The following is a 16,935-nucleotide window of genomic DNA, read 5'->3' as shown; positions in this document are numbered from 1 at the left end:
GGTGCACCACCAAAATCTTCTACATCGGTCCGGCATGACCTCGTAAACTGTCCCGACATTGATTCCGGTCAGCTTTTACAACGGTCCGGCATGACCCCATAAACTGTCCCGACATTGATTCCGATTAGCTTCTACAACGGTCCTGCATGACCCCGTAAACTGTCTCGACATTGATTCCGGTCAGCTTCTACAACGGTCCGACATGACCCCATAAACTGTCCCGACATTGATTCCGGTTAGCTCCTACAACGGTCTGACACAACCATACAGTGTCTTCACCAACAGTTCGACACGACCATACAATGTTTCCTATCCTATTTTATTTTCCTGTTTTGTTACTCTCTCCAAACTCAAGTTGGCTAGTACCTATCCTCCTTGAGTTTGAGGGGGGCTGTTAGTATATTATTATATGTTAGTGTTTAGCTTTAATAATTAGTGTCCCCAGCTTTATGCTTTCGGTGCCTCGCATCCAATGTACATCACAGGCTATAAGAAGAGAGCTAGGCTCCCTTTGTAAATTAACAAAGTATATACACATCTCATTTTATTCACTTGCTTTCTCTCTAATATAATATGTAATACAGTGCATTGCTTTTGGATTGTTTTCGGCTCTTTTCATCATGAGCCATCATTGTCCATTGTCTGTAAAGATTGTATTTCTCCTATATAAGGAGCCCCTCACCATTTGCAATATAACATTCAATACATATTCAATACACAATTCTTTCTCTTTCTTTATACATAAAACTTACATGGTATCAGAGCTATAAGGTTTAGGCTCATATTTCTTTTTCACTGGCGGGCAGCCGGCCGACAACTTTGCCTTCGCTGCCCGCTGGAGATTTCTATGCATACCTTCACTCCGCTGCAACTTCCAACAAGATCCTCTGTGTTCAGATCTTTGTATGCAACACCATGGTCGTTCATGAACTTCATCCCTTCTGCCACATCCGCAGTAATCCTTATAATTCCCTTAGTCTGGAGTTTCTTGGTCTTCAGCATAATATCATAAATTGATCCACCTTCCATGCTCGGCGGCCTCTCCAATGCCGCCATCAACGGCTGACCTATGTGATGGCTCTCTTTGTTGCAGTTGTAATGGTGGGTTCGGTTGAGTCATCAAGGTATGATGAGTTGTTTCAGCCCAGCTGGGCAATGGACCATTTCACCTATGAAGGAGAGCTTCTCAAGATAAAACTAGATAACTATTCTGGTGCTGGGTTTTCATCCAAAAGCAAGTATTTGTTTGGGAAAGACAACATTCAGCTCAAGCTCGTGGAGGATTCTTCAACAACACTTCACTACCGCAGCACCAGATCCGATGACAGACGGAGGACTATCACCGTCTGCGCCGTCGATAATGTCGGATTTGCAGATCTGCTCTCCAAGCATTACACAACATATCAACTCTGGGTCTCTCTGGTTTTAGGGGGACTATCTCTCTCTCTCTCTTACTATTTTATAATCAACATACCCATCATTCTTTTTCCCACTACAATATATTATACTAGCCTTCATTGATTCCAGTGGATTCCAACACTTTATTTTATATATTATTATTATTATTATTATTATTATTATTATTATTATTATTATTATTATTATTTCAAAAAAAGAAAAAGAGTAATTATTAAAGCTAAACACTAACATATAATAATATACTAACAGCCCCCCTCAAACTCAAGGAGGATAGGTACTAGCCAACTTGAGTTTGAAAAGAGTAACAAAATAGGAAAATAAAATAGGATAGGAGACACTGTATGGTTGTGTCAAATCGTTGTTGAAGACACGGTATGGTCGTGTCACACCGTTGGAGAAGACACTGTATGGTCGTGTCGGACCATTGTAGCAGATAATGTCTGGACAGTTTACGAGGTCATGCCGGACCGATATAGAAGCTAACCGGAATCAATGTTGGGACAATTTACGGGGTCATGTCGGACCGTTGTAAAAGCTGACCGGAATCAATGTCGGGACAGTTTACGGGGTCATGCCGGACCGATGTAGAAGCTGACCGGAATCAATGTCGGGACAGTTTACGGGGTCATGCCGGACCGTTGTAGAAGCTGACCGGAATCAATGTCGGGACAGTTTACGGGGTCATGCCGAACCATTGTAGAAGCTGACCGAAATCAATGTCGGGTCAGTTTACGGGGTCATGCCGGACCGTTGTAAAAGATTGTGGTGGTGCACCAAGGGGGCGACTTAGGGAGTGCGCCATGGGGTGGCTTGGGTGGTTCCCATGGTATATAACCATGCTCATTATGATATATGTATAACCCCCCCTCAAACTCAAATAGGTGTGAAGGTAGAAACCTATTTGAGGTTGAAATAAAAAGGATTGATAAAGTGAAGCAAAACAGCTCAACACAAAGTGAAGATGTTAAAAAAAAAATGAGAGAAAGGTTTTTTTTTTTTTTTTGGTTTTGGTTTTTGTTGTTTTGTTGTTTTGTTTGTTTGTTTGTTTTTTTTGTTTTTTTTTTATTACGAAAAAAGGAAGATAAAAGAAAATAAATAAAAGGAAAGTGGGGGTAATGTGAATCAGCAAGAGTTTTTTTTGAAAAAAAAAAAAAAAAAACCAAACAAAAACACATTTATTTTTCTTTCCCATAATTTCTTTTAAACTTTTCTTTCCACCACAATCTTTTAATATTTCTCTTTAGCAACTGCATTACTGAATGATGGCTGATTTTATTCCACCAAAAAAAAAAAAAAAAAAATCCATTCACAACCAACTCGTTTTTCATTCCACAAACTTGTCATTTCTTCATGCCGAGATCAACCCCGATAACATTTTTACACCACAACCAAAAAAAAAAAAAAACCCTTTCTATCATTTTTTTTTTACCATCTTCACTTTGTGTTGAGCTGTTTTGCTCCACTTTCTCAATCCCTTTATTTCAACCTCAAATAGGTTTCTATCTTCACACCTATTTGAGTTTGAGGGGGGGTTATACATATATCATGGTGAGCATGGTTACACACCATGCGACCCACCCAAGCTAATGAGCATGGTTATATACCATGGGAACCACCCAAGCCACCCCATGGCGCACTCCCTAAGTCGCCCCCTTGGTGCACCACCACAATCTTAACCATCGGTCCGGCATGACCCCGTAAACTGTCCCGACATTGATTCCGGTCAGCTTCTACATCGGTCCGGCATGACCCCGTAAACTGTCCCGACATTGATTCCGGTTAGCTTCTATATCGGTCCGGCATGACCTCGTAAACTGTCCAGACATTATCTGCTACAACGGTCCGACACGACCATACAGTGTTTTCTCCAACGGTGTGACACGACCATACCGTGTCTTCAAAAACGATTTGACACAACCATACAGTGTCTCCTATCCTATTTTATTTTATTTATCAGTTTACTTTCCTGTTTTGTTACTCTCTCCAAACTCAAGTTGGTTAGTACCTATCCTCCTTGAGTTTGAGGGGGGGCTGTTAGTATATTATTATGTGTTAGTGTTTAGCTTTAATAATTAGTGTCCCCTTGCTTTATGCTTTCGGTGCCTCAATTGGCATCCTATGTTGGCTTCTCCTCTCTTTAGCTCTTTGTAAATATACACAGAGATATAGAGTTATTCATTTGCTCTCTCTTCTCTCTTTCTCAAACTATTGTTACAGATACCTATATCTAAAATGTTACATTTACTCACATGCTATTCTCCTCGTATTATTGATGTCAAATCCATTAATTTCAAATATGTAGATCCAAAGGAAGCCTAAGGCTGTGGTTAATTCAAGGATTTGGAGAGAGAATTAGAAAGAGAAAGGGAAAAAAATAGGTAAAATATGAATAAAATTGCTCTCCAAATTCATGAATCAAACACAGCTTAAGGGTACAGTTAATAATGCTCATTACTGCTCGGATGGGGTTTGAAGATTAAATTAAAAGTATAATACAATTAGTTTGTTGCTGTTGTTGAACTTCATGCTATCATTTAGGGACATTAAGGGATAGTCTTCCCTGTTTGGTTTTTTCTCTGTTTTGGTAGTCTGTTTTAATGTTGGCAAATTGCTAGCAGTTTGTTTGAGCTGTGCTGTGTGCACAGAAAGAATTTCACACAATGACACAGATGTATCTTAAAATGTTCATATTTCTAGTTTAGAACATTTTGTTTTCCGCGACTTTCCTTTGTTTTGGGAGTAAATTTGTGACTGTTAAAAAAATTCTTTTGTTTTAGCCAATTAAATAAAAATAAATAAATAAATAAACTGAAATGCAGCATCCCGGACTGTATGGAAGTGTTTAGCAAAGGAATACACCGTGCATTGGTACCAATAGACAGCCACATGGAAAACATTGCAATAGTGGAGCTCGCGGAGTCTGCCTCAAGCTATCGGATGCTCACACAAATGGACCTCTTGAGGTTCTTGAAAGCACACGCCTCCGAGCCTGAGCTGAGAGGTGTCATGTCGCACAGTGTCTCACAATTGGGAGGGGTCACCGATATCATTTTCGGGGTAACACACCGTGCAAAAGTCATCCAAGCCATCAAGTGTATGAGGACTGCTGCACTAAATGCTGTTCCAATTGTTGAAGCTTCAAGTGGCCTTAGAGAAGATCACAGTCAGCTTATAAATGTGAGTTCTCATAGTCTTCTCACTTAATTCTTGATATATTTAGTTTCAAGTACTATTTAAATAGAATCCTCCTTTTTTGTGCGAAGTTTATTTTCTCAAGAGAAAAAATAATGGGAGCGAGGGTGGGTAATTATTAATTTTTTTTTCAAGTTGACACAATCTAAATTATCTGAATTTGGGTAATTGGTGTGGTTTTTTCAAAATTTAACGCTGATTTTGGAATACCAAATTTCAGAAATCCATATTCCTTGCGTTACAGTAACTTAACTGAGAATGTTTTGTTTTGAATTTTTCAGTTCCTTTCCACAACTACCTTTTTGTTTGAGACTAAAGGTACAAACATTAGGTTCTGTTTGGATCAGTGGATTTGAAGTGAAGCAATTTAAGATTAAATTTTATAAAATTGTAGGAAGCTTAACTATTGGTGATAAACTGATAATTTTAAAGTGAAGGATTGAATGGAAGATGAAAGAAATGCATTTTGTTAAAATCATTCATGGAAGGATTTCAAATAATATGCTCAAAGTTATTACAAATTTGTCACACTTAAATCCATTCGTGAAATCTAGATAAAAAATACTATATTGAATTAGAAATTATACAAAGATTGATAATTTCTTCCCCATTATGGGGCTTTTTGTTAGGTTGGTTGGTTGTTGGGCTCGTCATTTCTTATCCATTATAGGGGTGACTAGTTGTTGGAGTTCTATAGTTATTAGACTATGATTGTCCAGATGTAATTCTCTTCATATTTATAAATAATCTCATATCAAATAGCAAAAAGTAAACATCAAAATAAAAAAATAAATATAAACTATACTCTTTTAATGATTGATGTCAAATTCAATGGTTTGAAATCCATTAATTCTAAAATTGACATTTCACTGATGCAAATGCAGGGCAAAGGGAGGAAGCTAATAGGGACATTTTCATCTACAGATTTGAGGGGATGTCCAATTTCTGAAATGCAGTCCTGGTTGCAAGAAAGTGTCCTCGACTTCACTGAGACACTTTCAGCAAGCCCTTCACACACAGCTTCTACCCAGGTGACTTCACCGAGGGAGCTCGTGGCATGCCGTGGTGAATCAAATCTAGCAGAAGTAATCGACAAGGCTGTGACCAAGCAGGTGCACCGAGTCTGGGTTGTGGACCAGCAGGGCTTGCTCGATGGGCTTGTTTTGCTCACCGACATGATTAGTGTGACAAGGGCCTCTCTGCTTTCAGAATCCTCCTAAATTCCTCCTAATGTGCATGAGCTTTAAGCTGGTTTGAGTTGTGTCATCTATATTATTATGTATGACATTCCCAAGCTTTGTTGTGACATTTAATAGTTTCTTCAGTGGTTGTAAATTTGGGAATGTGCAAGTTGGGTGAAGTTATTATTCTGAAGTGGTTGCAGGTGGCATTGAGTAATTTTTTATATGCTAGAATGTTGTTTGTTATTATTACCACCGCTCTGCATATAACAACAATGTTATTATTAAGAATTTTATTTTAAAAAGTTAATGTGTGTTTCAGATTCATTTTAAGAACTTATTTGAGAATATATTAAATTAGTTAAAATATTAATATAAAAGTTAATTCATTCTCTCTATTTTTGCTCCATTGACCAATGTTCTGTTTTAGTAGATTAAGTAGAAATTATAAACATTGTATTTTAATCCAAAACTATGTGACAACAAAATGACTAATTTTAAACCACATGGATAAATAGTGTAATAGTTCAAAACCTAATTGCACACCAAACATGTGAGAGGATATACAGTAAATCATACAAAAAACGTGTTTCTCAAAATCTGATCATGGTGAGAGAGTGATTTTGTTGTTTGGGTTGTTTGGGGTGTCCTAAATAAATGTATTTTTTGTCTTTTTGAATTAAAAAATTGAGAAAAAAAAATATGGATGTTTGGGTTAATTTTTTGACTTTTTATGGAAAAATGTGTATTAAAAAATTATAAAAATTGATTTGTAGGGAAAAATTAGGATTAGGAGTTGTGCAGTTGTAATTGTTGACTTTTGGTGAATAGTGTTAACTTCTTAACTTTTTAAGTAATTTTTTGACTTTTTCTTATCTTCCCAAACTTTAATTGAAAATGTAAGAGAACATGTGTTTTTACAGTCAACGCCCACTGGTTTTAATTATAAAAATCACGTATTCACAATTAGATCACAATAATTCAATGTTGATCACATGCCATGCCATGCCACTCCACAATATTCATGTTGATCACATGCATCTTCCCACCAGAAATCTGTAGTGGATTGTGAGCCATCAGGAAAGGAAAAACGACAATACAACATCATTATTAATTAACCGATAATATATTATGTTACAAAATTATTATTGTTTTAATGGGATTTATTATCCATTTGCATAATTATTATTGATCTGTAACATATTTTAGTGATCACATAATATTACCCTTATACTGAATTTTCACTTTATTGTGAACCAATGCTAGAGAGACTATTGTACCTCCCATTAGCTGATTGTAAAATTGATTATGAAACCATTTTCCACTGGAATGGCTGACCTATCCTACTCTATTAAAGACGGAAAGCTTTCTACCCACCAGAGAGAGAGAGAGGAGAGAGAGAGAGAGAGAGAGAGAGAGAGAGAGAGAGGTCACAGTTGCAATGAGCAAAAGCAAAGTCTTACAGAACTAACCTCAACAAGATCAGCATAGTGGTTGAGTGGTGATAAACACTTCAAAAAGTTCATATTCCATAAATATTGGTATTATAAATTCAGAAATTTTAACATAAATTTTACTCAGTAACATTAATCTATGGTGTAGATTCATATGTGAATTTCATATTTTACCAATTCAATCTCTATCACACAAATATGTTATCAAGAAAAATACAAGTAAATATATCTAGACAATAACATTTCTTGTTTCATAGAAAATCGGATCCAAAACTTGTGCCCGGTGAATATTCGAGTAGGTTTTGAGAAAAATTATTGTCCCGAATTTTTATGAACAACAATGATAGAAATCACTAAAAGTGGTGCTCTAAATTAGCATTAATGAGTTGGCATCTATTTAAAAAAAAAAACAGGCACAACATCACTGTGGTAGTAGGTGGAACCCACTGGCACATCATTAGTGATAGCACTTATTAGTGCTCTCACTCATTTTCCTTTTATGAATAGCGTGTTGGGAAATTAATTCAAACTATAAATTGATATTTGCAAGTAAAATTTAGAATAAATTTTTTAAATTTATAACATTCCTGATATGTTTATGATATTATGTCATGTTTGTTTACTGATATGGGTGGCCGGATTGAATTGCTATAGTTGTGGGTCCCACCCACATCGTGTTTGGTGATGATGTAGGAGGGAAGATTGATAATGCGAGGGGCTTAGTAACCCCCCTCAGTAGGGGGATTAATTTGGTTGAATTTTGAGTTGGATTACGGAAATAGTGAGTGTTGAGTCTATTTTATATAAAATTTTTATTTTTTTAATATTATTTTTTTACCAAGTGCACCTGTTTATTTTAATATTTATTTTAGTTTTTTTTAATATAGAAATAATTTTTTAATTTATTTTATATGAAAATAATTTAACAATCATATCACTAATCATTTTTCACACTATTATAAAAAACAAATACACTTTTACTTAATCTTCTCACTAACTGAGAGGGAGATTAATGATATAGAGTTGAACCGGATAGATTTGGACCGGACAGAGTTATGCCGGACAGATTTGGGCCGGACAGAGTTATGCCGGACAGGCGCTGGGCCAAGCTGTATGGCCCGGCCGTGAAGAAAGCTGCTCGGTTAAGGCAACGCGTGGATTGAACAAAGCTGCGAGGATCCGTGGTAATGACGCCTGGGTACCTGTTTGCTCGGCAGGTTGGTTGACAGCGGACAAGCGTGAGTTGTCCCAAGCTTGGCTATGCCGAGATGCCGCTGAGTCCGGTCCCCATCTGAGCATAGCTGTTGGAATACTTGGGCAAGAAGCGCAGCATGGCAGACGATGGCCGAGATGGTACTGACCGGTTGCAGAGCTCCCAGGAGAATGGGATGGCAGTTGGGTTAGGTGGTGCCCAGCAAGAGTTGTGCTGACAGATGGGATAGCAGCGCCATGTGTCGAGAGACGAATGGGAGTAGATTTGGGGCGCAGAAGGTATATAAGCGAATCTGCGCCCCCCATGCCGACAGAGGAACATATTGGTAAGAGAAACACTTATACTCAACACTCTCCATTCTCTCTATCTATCCCCTGGTGTGTGTTCTAACTTGATCGTCGGAAGGGTTTTCCGGCCACACACCGCCGGGTAACTCACCGCCTTTGTGTACGCAGGTGATCGGATAGTAGCGGAGCTTGGAAGAAAAGAGTACGGGCTTGCCCGAATATTTGCTCCTCGTACACTAACAATCCTTACATTAATAATTTTTCACTAACTATTATCTCACTAACAATTCCATCCAACATAATCTGTTAAACAAATGTAGCCTTAGATTAAAATGGGCAAACCAAATGTGACCAACACAACATTGTTGCTAGAAGCCGAACGAGCAGCAAACAGAGTTTGTCTAGTAGGCCTAACATAATGAAATTTTAGAAAGTTTATATTATACGTTTATGAAAAAAATTATATTTTTAATTATTAATACTCATAAACTTTATCACTTATTTATAATTATTTTTCAAAATCACCATAAAGTGAAAATTTTCCCAATATTATACGGTTTCCAGACAACGACAACTGGTACCTCAAATTGATTTTTATTGATCAAAATAATGAAATTTAGTAGTTTTGTATTAAATTTTTATCGCACACCAATTTGAAACTGTGGTAGATACAGTGTTGCGAATTAATTAAATTGACATATAAGATAAATGGTTGTGGGTATAGGCAAGTTATAATATTTGTGAATTTGATTATTTTATATGCCATAGCTTAATCTTATTGGAGTCAAAAATAATAAATATATATATATAACTAAACACCGTATAAATATAATTAAAGAATTCTTGAATCATAACTAAAATAATATCATAATTATTATTACAATGAGTCAAAACTAATATTACAATAAATTATAATTAAATATTATAAAAATCATAATTAAAATATATATGGTACACACTTGAAAAGAATTTCTCAAATGACTTATTTTATGATACTCCACAATAAGTCATAGAATTTCCCAAATGACTCTTATTATATAGCAACAGCAATATTAGGAAATTGTTAATTCTAAGGGTTTGGCCTGATTGATGAGGATTGGAGTTTGAGGGTTTGTTCTTTTAAAGTCTCACGTCTAATTTTCCTTACATTGAAATTTATTTAGAAGTTTCGTTTAGACTGGAAAAACTAGCCTTTATTTGGTATGAGACTAAAATGAGATTGAGGGCTAAAATAATAATAAAAAGATAAAATATGTTAAAAAATTAATAAGATAAAATATCACATTTAAATCATAATTATTTTACTTTTTTTTCACAAAAATTAAAAAAATCAAAAAATTTAACCCAAATGAGATTTTTAATTCTAAATTAAAATAATAAAAAAAATCAAAAAAGTTAATCAACTCACCAAAAAGAAAAATACCTTAATTTACACATAAATTGGGTCAGAATACTCTATATTAAAATATATAGAAGTTGATATTAGAGGTGAGCAGCGGATATACCGATCCGTCAAAACCAACCGAACCGAACTGATCCGTCACATTTTGGACGGATGCGTGATGACGAGCGAACGGTTGCGGATTGATTTTCTCTAATCTGCCAATCTGGCGGACGGATGGCGGATTTGAGATTTCTTTAGCCGCAACCGAACCGCCAAACCGTGAGCACCCTAGTAATTTATAAGACTTTGTGTTTTCAGTTTCTTTAAATATTCTGTTTGTGTTTTCAATAAAAAAAGAGTTTAAATATTCTGTTGAAAAAAGTTTTCAACTTAAATATCTTTTTTGAATTGAAAAAAAATAAACGTATTATTTATTTATATTTTTTTGTTTGCAAATCTACCTCTAAAAATAATAAATAGAAAATATGATATATGCTGGTTGGTTTTTGTTTTCAAAAACAGATATAGATGTAACAATACAGAGACATACACTCTTTACTACTGCTCTGTTCATGATTTTGGTGGTTTGAATTTTTTTTTATATTTTAAGAACCACAAATTGTAATACTTTATGTGGATGAGGCATGGTGTGATTGTAGTATGTGGATGAGGCATGGTGTGATTGTGATATTCAAAAGTTTCAAACTTTCTTGCTTTGAAAGAGGCATGCAGTGATTGTAATAATTTTTTAAGTCATTGACTGTAATACTCTTTTTTTTTTTTTTTTTTGAGGAAGTGCACAAGTGAAATTATATTGAAAATTTATAAAATTTTAAACCACCAAACCGATTCGCATCCATCCGCCAAACCGTCAATTCGCTCCATCTACATCTGTCGAATTGACGAACAAATACAAATTAATTTTCTCCAATCCATCAATCTAACAAACAAATAACAAATTAAAAATTTCATGACTGCAACCGACCTGTGCCGTAGTTGATATATTAAGAAATTGCAGAGACAGAAACAAACGCAACCACAAACATACAAAAGAAATCTGTGTGTAGAGCACGTATGATAGGATGCGACAAAGCCGTAATGTGCATAATCTGTGTGAAGCCCAACTAAAAAATTGTCTGGATCTCATTTCAGCAACCCCAACTCGCTATCTAAAGTTTCGTTTCCTAACCCAAAACCCCCCACCTCCTTCTCACCTCCTCGCCTTCCATTTCTGACTATGAAATCTCTTCAACTACAATCCCACAATCCAATTCAACGAACACACTAAAAAGGGTCCGATCCAAGCAAACCAACCCTTCTATGGCTCTAATTTCGCTGCCACCCAATGCCAAACCATACTCTGTTTCCCCGCAACCTCACCGACTTCGACGGACCACCCTCCGCCGCCGTACAAACCTCGCACACTCTGTAATTGAAAGTAATTTAGTCCACACCTTCACATCTTCAAGAACCAATCATGGTAAGAGACCATTGCCAATTCTCACTGCAACGCCCATATCTGCGTCGGAGAGTTTTCCAGAGTCCAATTTTGGGACAATTACGCTCTCCGACGTGGTCGTGAAGCGGCGGAGGAGCGTGTACTGGGGTCGGAATTGGAATTCCAGGGACATCGGCACCGCCAGTGTTGTAGTTTTCATGCATTTGCTCTGTTTTTTAGCACCTTTTACATTCAATTGGGGTGCTTTCTGGGTCGCCCTGGGACTCTATGTTGTGACTGGGCTTCTGGGTATTACTCTTTCCTTCCATAGGAATCTCTCTCACCGGAGCTTCAAGCTTCCCAAATGGCTCGAATACTTCTGTGCTTATTGCGGTGCTCAAGCACTTCAGGTAAGATAAATAAAATTTTGATATTGTTGGCTTCGATTCGATTCCATTGTTTGTTAATTGGTGAATTTGGGTTTTATTTTTTTGCAGGGGAATCCGATTGATTGGGTGAGTACGCATAGATATCATCACCAGTTTTGTGATTCTGAGAGAGACCCACATAGCCCTGTTGAAGGGTTTTGGTTTAGTCACATTAGTTGGCTCTTTGCTACTGATACTGTCATTGAAAGGGTATGAATTTGACTCTCTGTTTCTCTCTTTCTCTTTCATTTCAGACAAACACGCGGTGTGCATGTTTTTGCTGATCAATGTAATGGGGTATTTGCAGTGTGGAATGCCCAACAATGTTGGGGATTTAGAGAAGCAGCCATTCTATAGGTTTCTACAGAGGACTTATGTTGTACATCCAATTGCACTTGCAGTTCTGCTCTATGCAATGGGAGGACTTCCCTTCATTGTTTGGGGAATGGTAAGGAGGATTATCTATCTGTCCTCTTAACAAAAAATCTAACAACACAGAAACCGATCAAAGAACCGGACAAAACTTATTCACATCAGAAATCGATCATAGAACCAATGTGAGATGGTTGTGTTAAGTTCTGCGATCGGTTTCTGTCTTCATAGAAGACCTACCCCTTTCAAAGATTTTTTTTGAATTATTGTTCCACAATAAAACAGGATTATTACATATGATAGGCAAGACTCCCTCTCCTTAGGCTGCAGCCTCCATGTACCAAAAAAATTGCCCTGTTCACCATGCCTTTATCCATTGTATCAGTATATTCATTTGACGCCACTAATTTTAATTGGTTGGTCGTTGTGTTGTCACATTCAGTACTTGCTATAAACACAAAAACCAATCATAGAATCAGATACAAAATACACATGAATGAACAAATTTTTACAAAGTTTGTTAACGTGGTCTACTTTTAAAAAATCTTGTATGTTCATTTATATTTTGTGTCTGATTTCTGTGTTCGTGGACTAATTGTATCACATTTTGATTTTCTTTCTGGCTATTCAACTAGAACTAGTGGATATCACCACCCAACAAAGGATGGTCCCACACCCAAATGAAAGTAGTGGTTTTCTTAATTTGAGGCTCGGAGCTGGGACCATGTGTTTGGAATTTCTTGATGAATGATATTTTGAACTCTTATCCTGAGGTTATAAACCCCAGCAATAAACTAAAAAAACAAAAAGCGGTTGAATCACAGCGACTCACTCCAATTTTGATTCTATACCTCTTGGCAGTATCCGTATAAAACTACAAAAACCAGAATGACATTTTTAGTAATTTCATATACCTTATTACTAATCTATTTGTAGTCAAGCAAGTCTTTCACTGGCTAATACACAAAAAAAGCACCAGCCAACCTCTCTCTTTGCTTCAAAAAAAAGCCTCAACCCTCAAGCGTTATCTGAACCTTTTTGAAGGATTATCTTTGGTTCAAATTTGGACTCGATGGTGTTGTGTGGGTGTATGAGGCCCACCACGGGTCCACTTTGACGATTCAATTTGATCATTTAAGTCCCTTTGCGTATATATAATTTTGAAACTAAATTTCTATTTTTTAAAAGAAAAACATGAGAAAATCATATGATTATAATTATCGGATCAATCTAAATTTTTATTTTTTATTTTTTTTTTGGATGATGTACATTGTACACACATAAACCAACAAATCAAATCATCGATGTGGGCCCCACGAGCCGAACAACATATTATGGCAAGTTGGTTCCATACTTCAAAATAAAGGAAGCAACTGTTGAATTTGAATTTAGCAGTGAAGATTGGCATAGTAGTGTAAACATTTCTTTGTGGGAACTTAGTCATTATATCATATTGGCAATGCAGGGTGTGAGGGTTGTATGGGTGTACCACATCACTTGGCTAGTGAACTCAGCTTGTCATGTGTGGGGAAAGCAAGCATGGGACACTGGCGATCTTTCCAGGAACAACTGGTGCATTTCCTGCACTGCTTCCTTTAATTGTATAAAATTTTCGTTGTAATTTGGATCGGGTTTTCTATTAGCTTTTATTTTGAATGAGTCAGGTGGGTGGCATTGCTTGCATTTGGAGAGGGATGGCACAACAACCACCATGCTTTCGAGTTCTCTGCTCGCCACGGACTAGAATGGTGGCAGATTGATATGACTTGGTATGCAGTGAGGTTTCTCCAGGCAGTTGGGTTGGCTACGGATGTGAAAATACCCACTGAGGCTCAGAAGCAGAGGATGGCTTTCAACAACAATGGAAGAAGCATTGCCACTTGAAGTCGGCTTTCCATTTGAGCTCGTGCTTTTCAACTTAGTTCTGTTATAAATACAAAAACTGATCATACAATCTGACACAAAATACATTGGAATAAATAAGATTTTACTAGGCTTGGTAGTGTGGTTTACTCTTGATTCTTGAAAAATCTTATTTATCTTTGTGTATTGTGTGTCTAATTCTGTGATCGATTTTTGTATTCGTAGATGAGGCTAAAACTCTATTCTCTATAACAACTATTGAACTTCGAGATTTTATTGTGTTAGTTTTGTCCAATGTAATTGAAGAAGTGAGTTGATAAACAACATATACAAACATCTAATGACATTTGTAATATATCACTGAGACTCTTTGATATTTGGCAGGCTAATACGGCTATAAAAAGACAATTTTACTCTTCAAATTGAATCACCCCCCTACAACCATCAGCAAAAAAATTCAGCATTAGTAACACTAATAAGATAATAAGTAATTTTTCTAAGAATCTTTGGATGGGCCGGCCCAGATCTATCTTAAACAGACAAGCCCACATCAAATGTAGCACACCTCAAGTCTTGCTAAGCCCACACCAGTGTAATTCCATTTAATTGATTAAAAGGTATGTAAAATAGGCTTTTTAAGGTTAATATAATATAGTTTTATTTTTGTTTTTAATTGAAAATAATGAAATTTCCCTCTACTATTTTAGAGTTAATCTAGTGAAAAATATAATACTGATATATAATTTTTGTAAATTAGGAAAATAGAATTAAGTTGAAATTAAATATTTTTATGAATAATTCCATCATGTGTAGTTACATTAAATTTAACTTGGGAGAAATTAATACTTGATATTTTTTAATTTAGGTGAAGTTTTTTGACATAACACATTAAAATGACACAAAGAGTATAGGGACCGAAAATGACATAATATGATTATACGAAATTAGAAATGACTGAAAGATTATTTGGTGGTCTTGGGCAAGTCCATGTTGTGTGCCCACTTGATATTTATTAGTTAAAATAGTGGGACACAATACTTTTTGTTAACTTTGTAAAAAATAACTTTACAAGTGTAAGTAATAAATGGTGTAGAACAATATTTCAAGGTCATCAAATAATCAATCTAAATGAATTAGAATTGAATTACTATTAAAATAATTTTAAACTAATAAAATGACACAACATGATTACGACGCCGCCTATGGCACCTAAAGTTTCCTTGGTCTTGATAGAAACTGCTTGTCTTTTTTAGAATCTTATATTAGATTTTTTGGTTAATCTATATTTTGTTTTGTTATACAAAAATCTAAAAGGTTGAAATATGTGTTTGGCTGGCCTCATTGAGATTCAATATTGTAAAACATGAGGGATAATAAGAAATCAGTGTTATTTGTTTGACGTGGTAAAAAGTCCTTTTAAATTGTTTCAAAATTTCATTTTTTATATTTATCTAGTCTAGAAGGATGTAAAAAAATTTTAATTTTTTTTTTGGTGAAAAAAAATCCAAAAATGTCTCACTAAAGATTTAAAAATAATAATAATAATAATAATTTTATTCTAATTCTTTTTGGCTTTAGTGGATATTTGAAAAAAAATAATTTTCACTTTTTACTTCCATATAGTAAAACTTAAAAAGTGAAAATTTCATTAAAAAAGATTTAACAAAAGAAATTACTAAAAGATAATTTGTCAAACCCGCGAAATCTGAAAAAAAACCTAACGCATTGCCATCCCTGTCTGCAATATTTGTATCTTATATCGCAATATTTCGTGGTGGGTTAATCAAGTAGTGTTAATGCATTCATTTTACAAAAGATCTATAAATGGCCATCATTATCTCTAAATGAAAATAACATTTCATAGGAAAATTGACCTTGGCATGTATTCTAACCACATAAATGATTCATTAATAATTATTATTATTATTTATTTATTTTATTTTTATTTTTATTTTTATTTTTTTGTAATAATCAACAAGCCCATTCATGGTTTAGTGAACTTTGGATGCACACAATGGAGTCTTTTGGAAACTTTGGTAAAAAGTCTAGCTTTTTAGTTTTTTTACACAAAAAAATTAAAAAGTCACAGAAAAGTCAAAAAGTCAACTTTTTATCAACTTCTCCAAATACCATAATGGCCAATTGATGAATTTCACTTCCAAAAAAGGCTTTTGTAGAAATGGATTCGAATTCTCTAATAATTTTGTTGTGATAATCTAACAATTTAGCGGACACAATGAGGCTGCAACCACAGCTCCCAATCTTCCAAAATTTTTTTTTTTTTTTTTTGGATGATGAATATTTAGATTAGTTTACGCACATCTCGGCTAGTCTCGAAACTCATACAAAGCGTCTGCTTCACATAGATCGAGCAAATCTCTAGCAAAGTTCGCGAGCGTGACCCTAAGAAATTGATAGCACCTAGAAAGAGTTGAGATTTGAAAGTAGTATATCTCTAAGTCTTAAGCTGTACCCACTAAGGTATACTAACATTTGATCTATCCTATTTTAAATATTTTTAAAAAATAACATTTTGACCTCTTTAAAATCTATATAGTTTCACTTTAACCTCTTCAAAACTTATCTAATTTTACCTTAACCTCCCAAACTTCACAAAAATGTCACTTGGCCTATGCTATTTTGATGATATATAATAAAAATTAGCATTCTAGAAAATCAATATAATTTTATTTTGGTTCCTAAA

The 16,935-nt window shown here is 35.3% G+C and overlaps 3 protein-coding genes across 3 annotated transcripts; all 3 read left to right on the top strand.

The window, feature by feature from the left end:
- Nucleotides 1-1,074: 1,074 nt before the first annotated feature.
- LOC145812894 (xyloglucan endotransglucosylase protein 34-like) lies at nt 1,075-1,521 on the top strand. Its single transcript, XM_082908125.1, has one exon. The coding sequence runs from the start codon at nt 1,075-1,077 to the stop codon at nt 1,519-1,521; it is 447 nt and encodes a 148-aa protein (XP_082764251.1).
- A 2,723-nt stretch (nt 1,522-4,244) lies between these two features.
- On the top strand, nt 4,245-6,119 carry LOC114255778 (SNF1-related protein kinase regulatory subunit gamma-like PV42a). Its single transcript, XM_028195307.2, has 2 exons — nt 4,245-4,596; nt 5,496-6,119. The coding sequence occupies exons 1-2, from the start codon at nt 4,252-4,254 to the stop codon at nt 5,829-5,831; spliced, it is 681 nt and encodes a 226-aa protein (XP_028051108.2). The 5' UTR covers nt 4,245-4,251; the 3' UTR covers nt 5,832-6,119.
- Nucleotides 6,120-11,162: 5,043 nt separating this feature from the next.
- LOC114255780 (palmitoyl-monogalactosyldiacylglycerol delta-7 desaturase, chloroplastic) lies at nt 11,163-14,607 on the top strand. The gene is made up of 5 exons (XM_028195310.2): nt 11,163-11,978; nt 12,066-12,206; nt 12,304-12,444; nt 13,834-13,940; nt 14,033-14,607. The coding sequence occupies exons 1-5, from the start codon at nt 11,451-11,453 to the stop codon at nt 14,250-14,252; spliced, it is 1,137 nt and encodes a 378-aa protein (XP_028051111.1). The 5' UTR covers nt 11,163-11,450; the 3' UTR covers nt 14,253-14,607.
- Nucleotides 14,608-16,935: the final 2,328 nt, after the last annotated feature.

The sequence above is a fragment of the Camellia sinensis genome, chromosome 15, assembly GCF_055761805.1.
Source record: "Camellia sinensis isolate YWXY chromosome 15, ASM5576180v1, whole genome shotgun sequence".
In the NCBI taxonomy this organism is placed as follows: Eukaryota; Viridiplantae; Streptophyta; class Magnoliopsida; order Ericales; family Theaceae; genus Camellia; species Camellia sinensis.
This window is presented reverse-complemented; position numbering and strand designations above follow the sequence as displayed.

Coding starts and splice junctions, on each gene's coding strand:
- LOC145812894 (XM_082908125.1), top strand. CDS start 1,075: ATGGCTCTCTTTGTTGCAGTTGTAATGGTGGGTTCGGTTGAGTCATCA.
- LOC114255778 (XM_028195307.2), top strand. CDS start 4,252: ATGGAAGTGTTTAGCAAAGGAATACACCGTGCATTGGTACCAATAGAC. Junction 4,597..5,495: donor ATCACAGTCAGCTTATAAAT/GTGAGTTCTCAT, acceptor ATGCAAATGCAG/GGCAAAGGGAGGAAGCTAAT.
- LOC114255780 (XM_028195310.2), top strand. CDS start 11,451: ATGGCTCTAATTTCGCTGCCACCCAATGCCAAACCATACTCTGTTTCC. Junction 11,979..12,065: donor GCGGTGCTCAAGCACTTCAG/GTAAGATAAATA, acceptor ATTTTTTTGCAG/GGGAATCCGATTGATTGGGT. Junction 12,207..12,303: donor CTGATACTGTCATTGAAAGG/GTATGAATTTGA, acceptor GGGTATTTGCAG/TGTGGAATGCCCAACAATGT.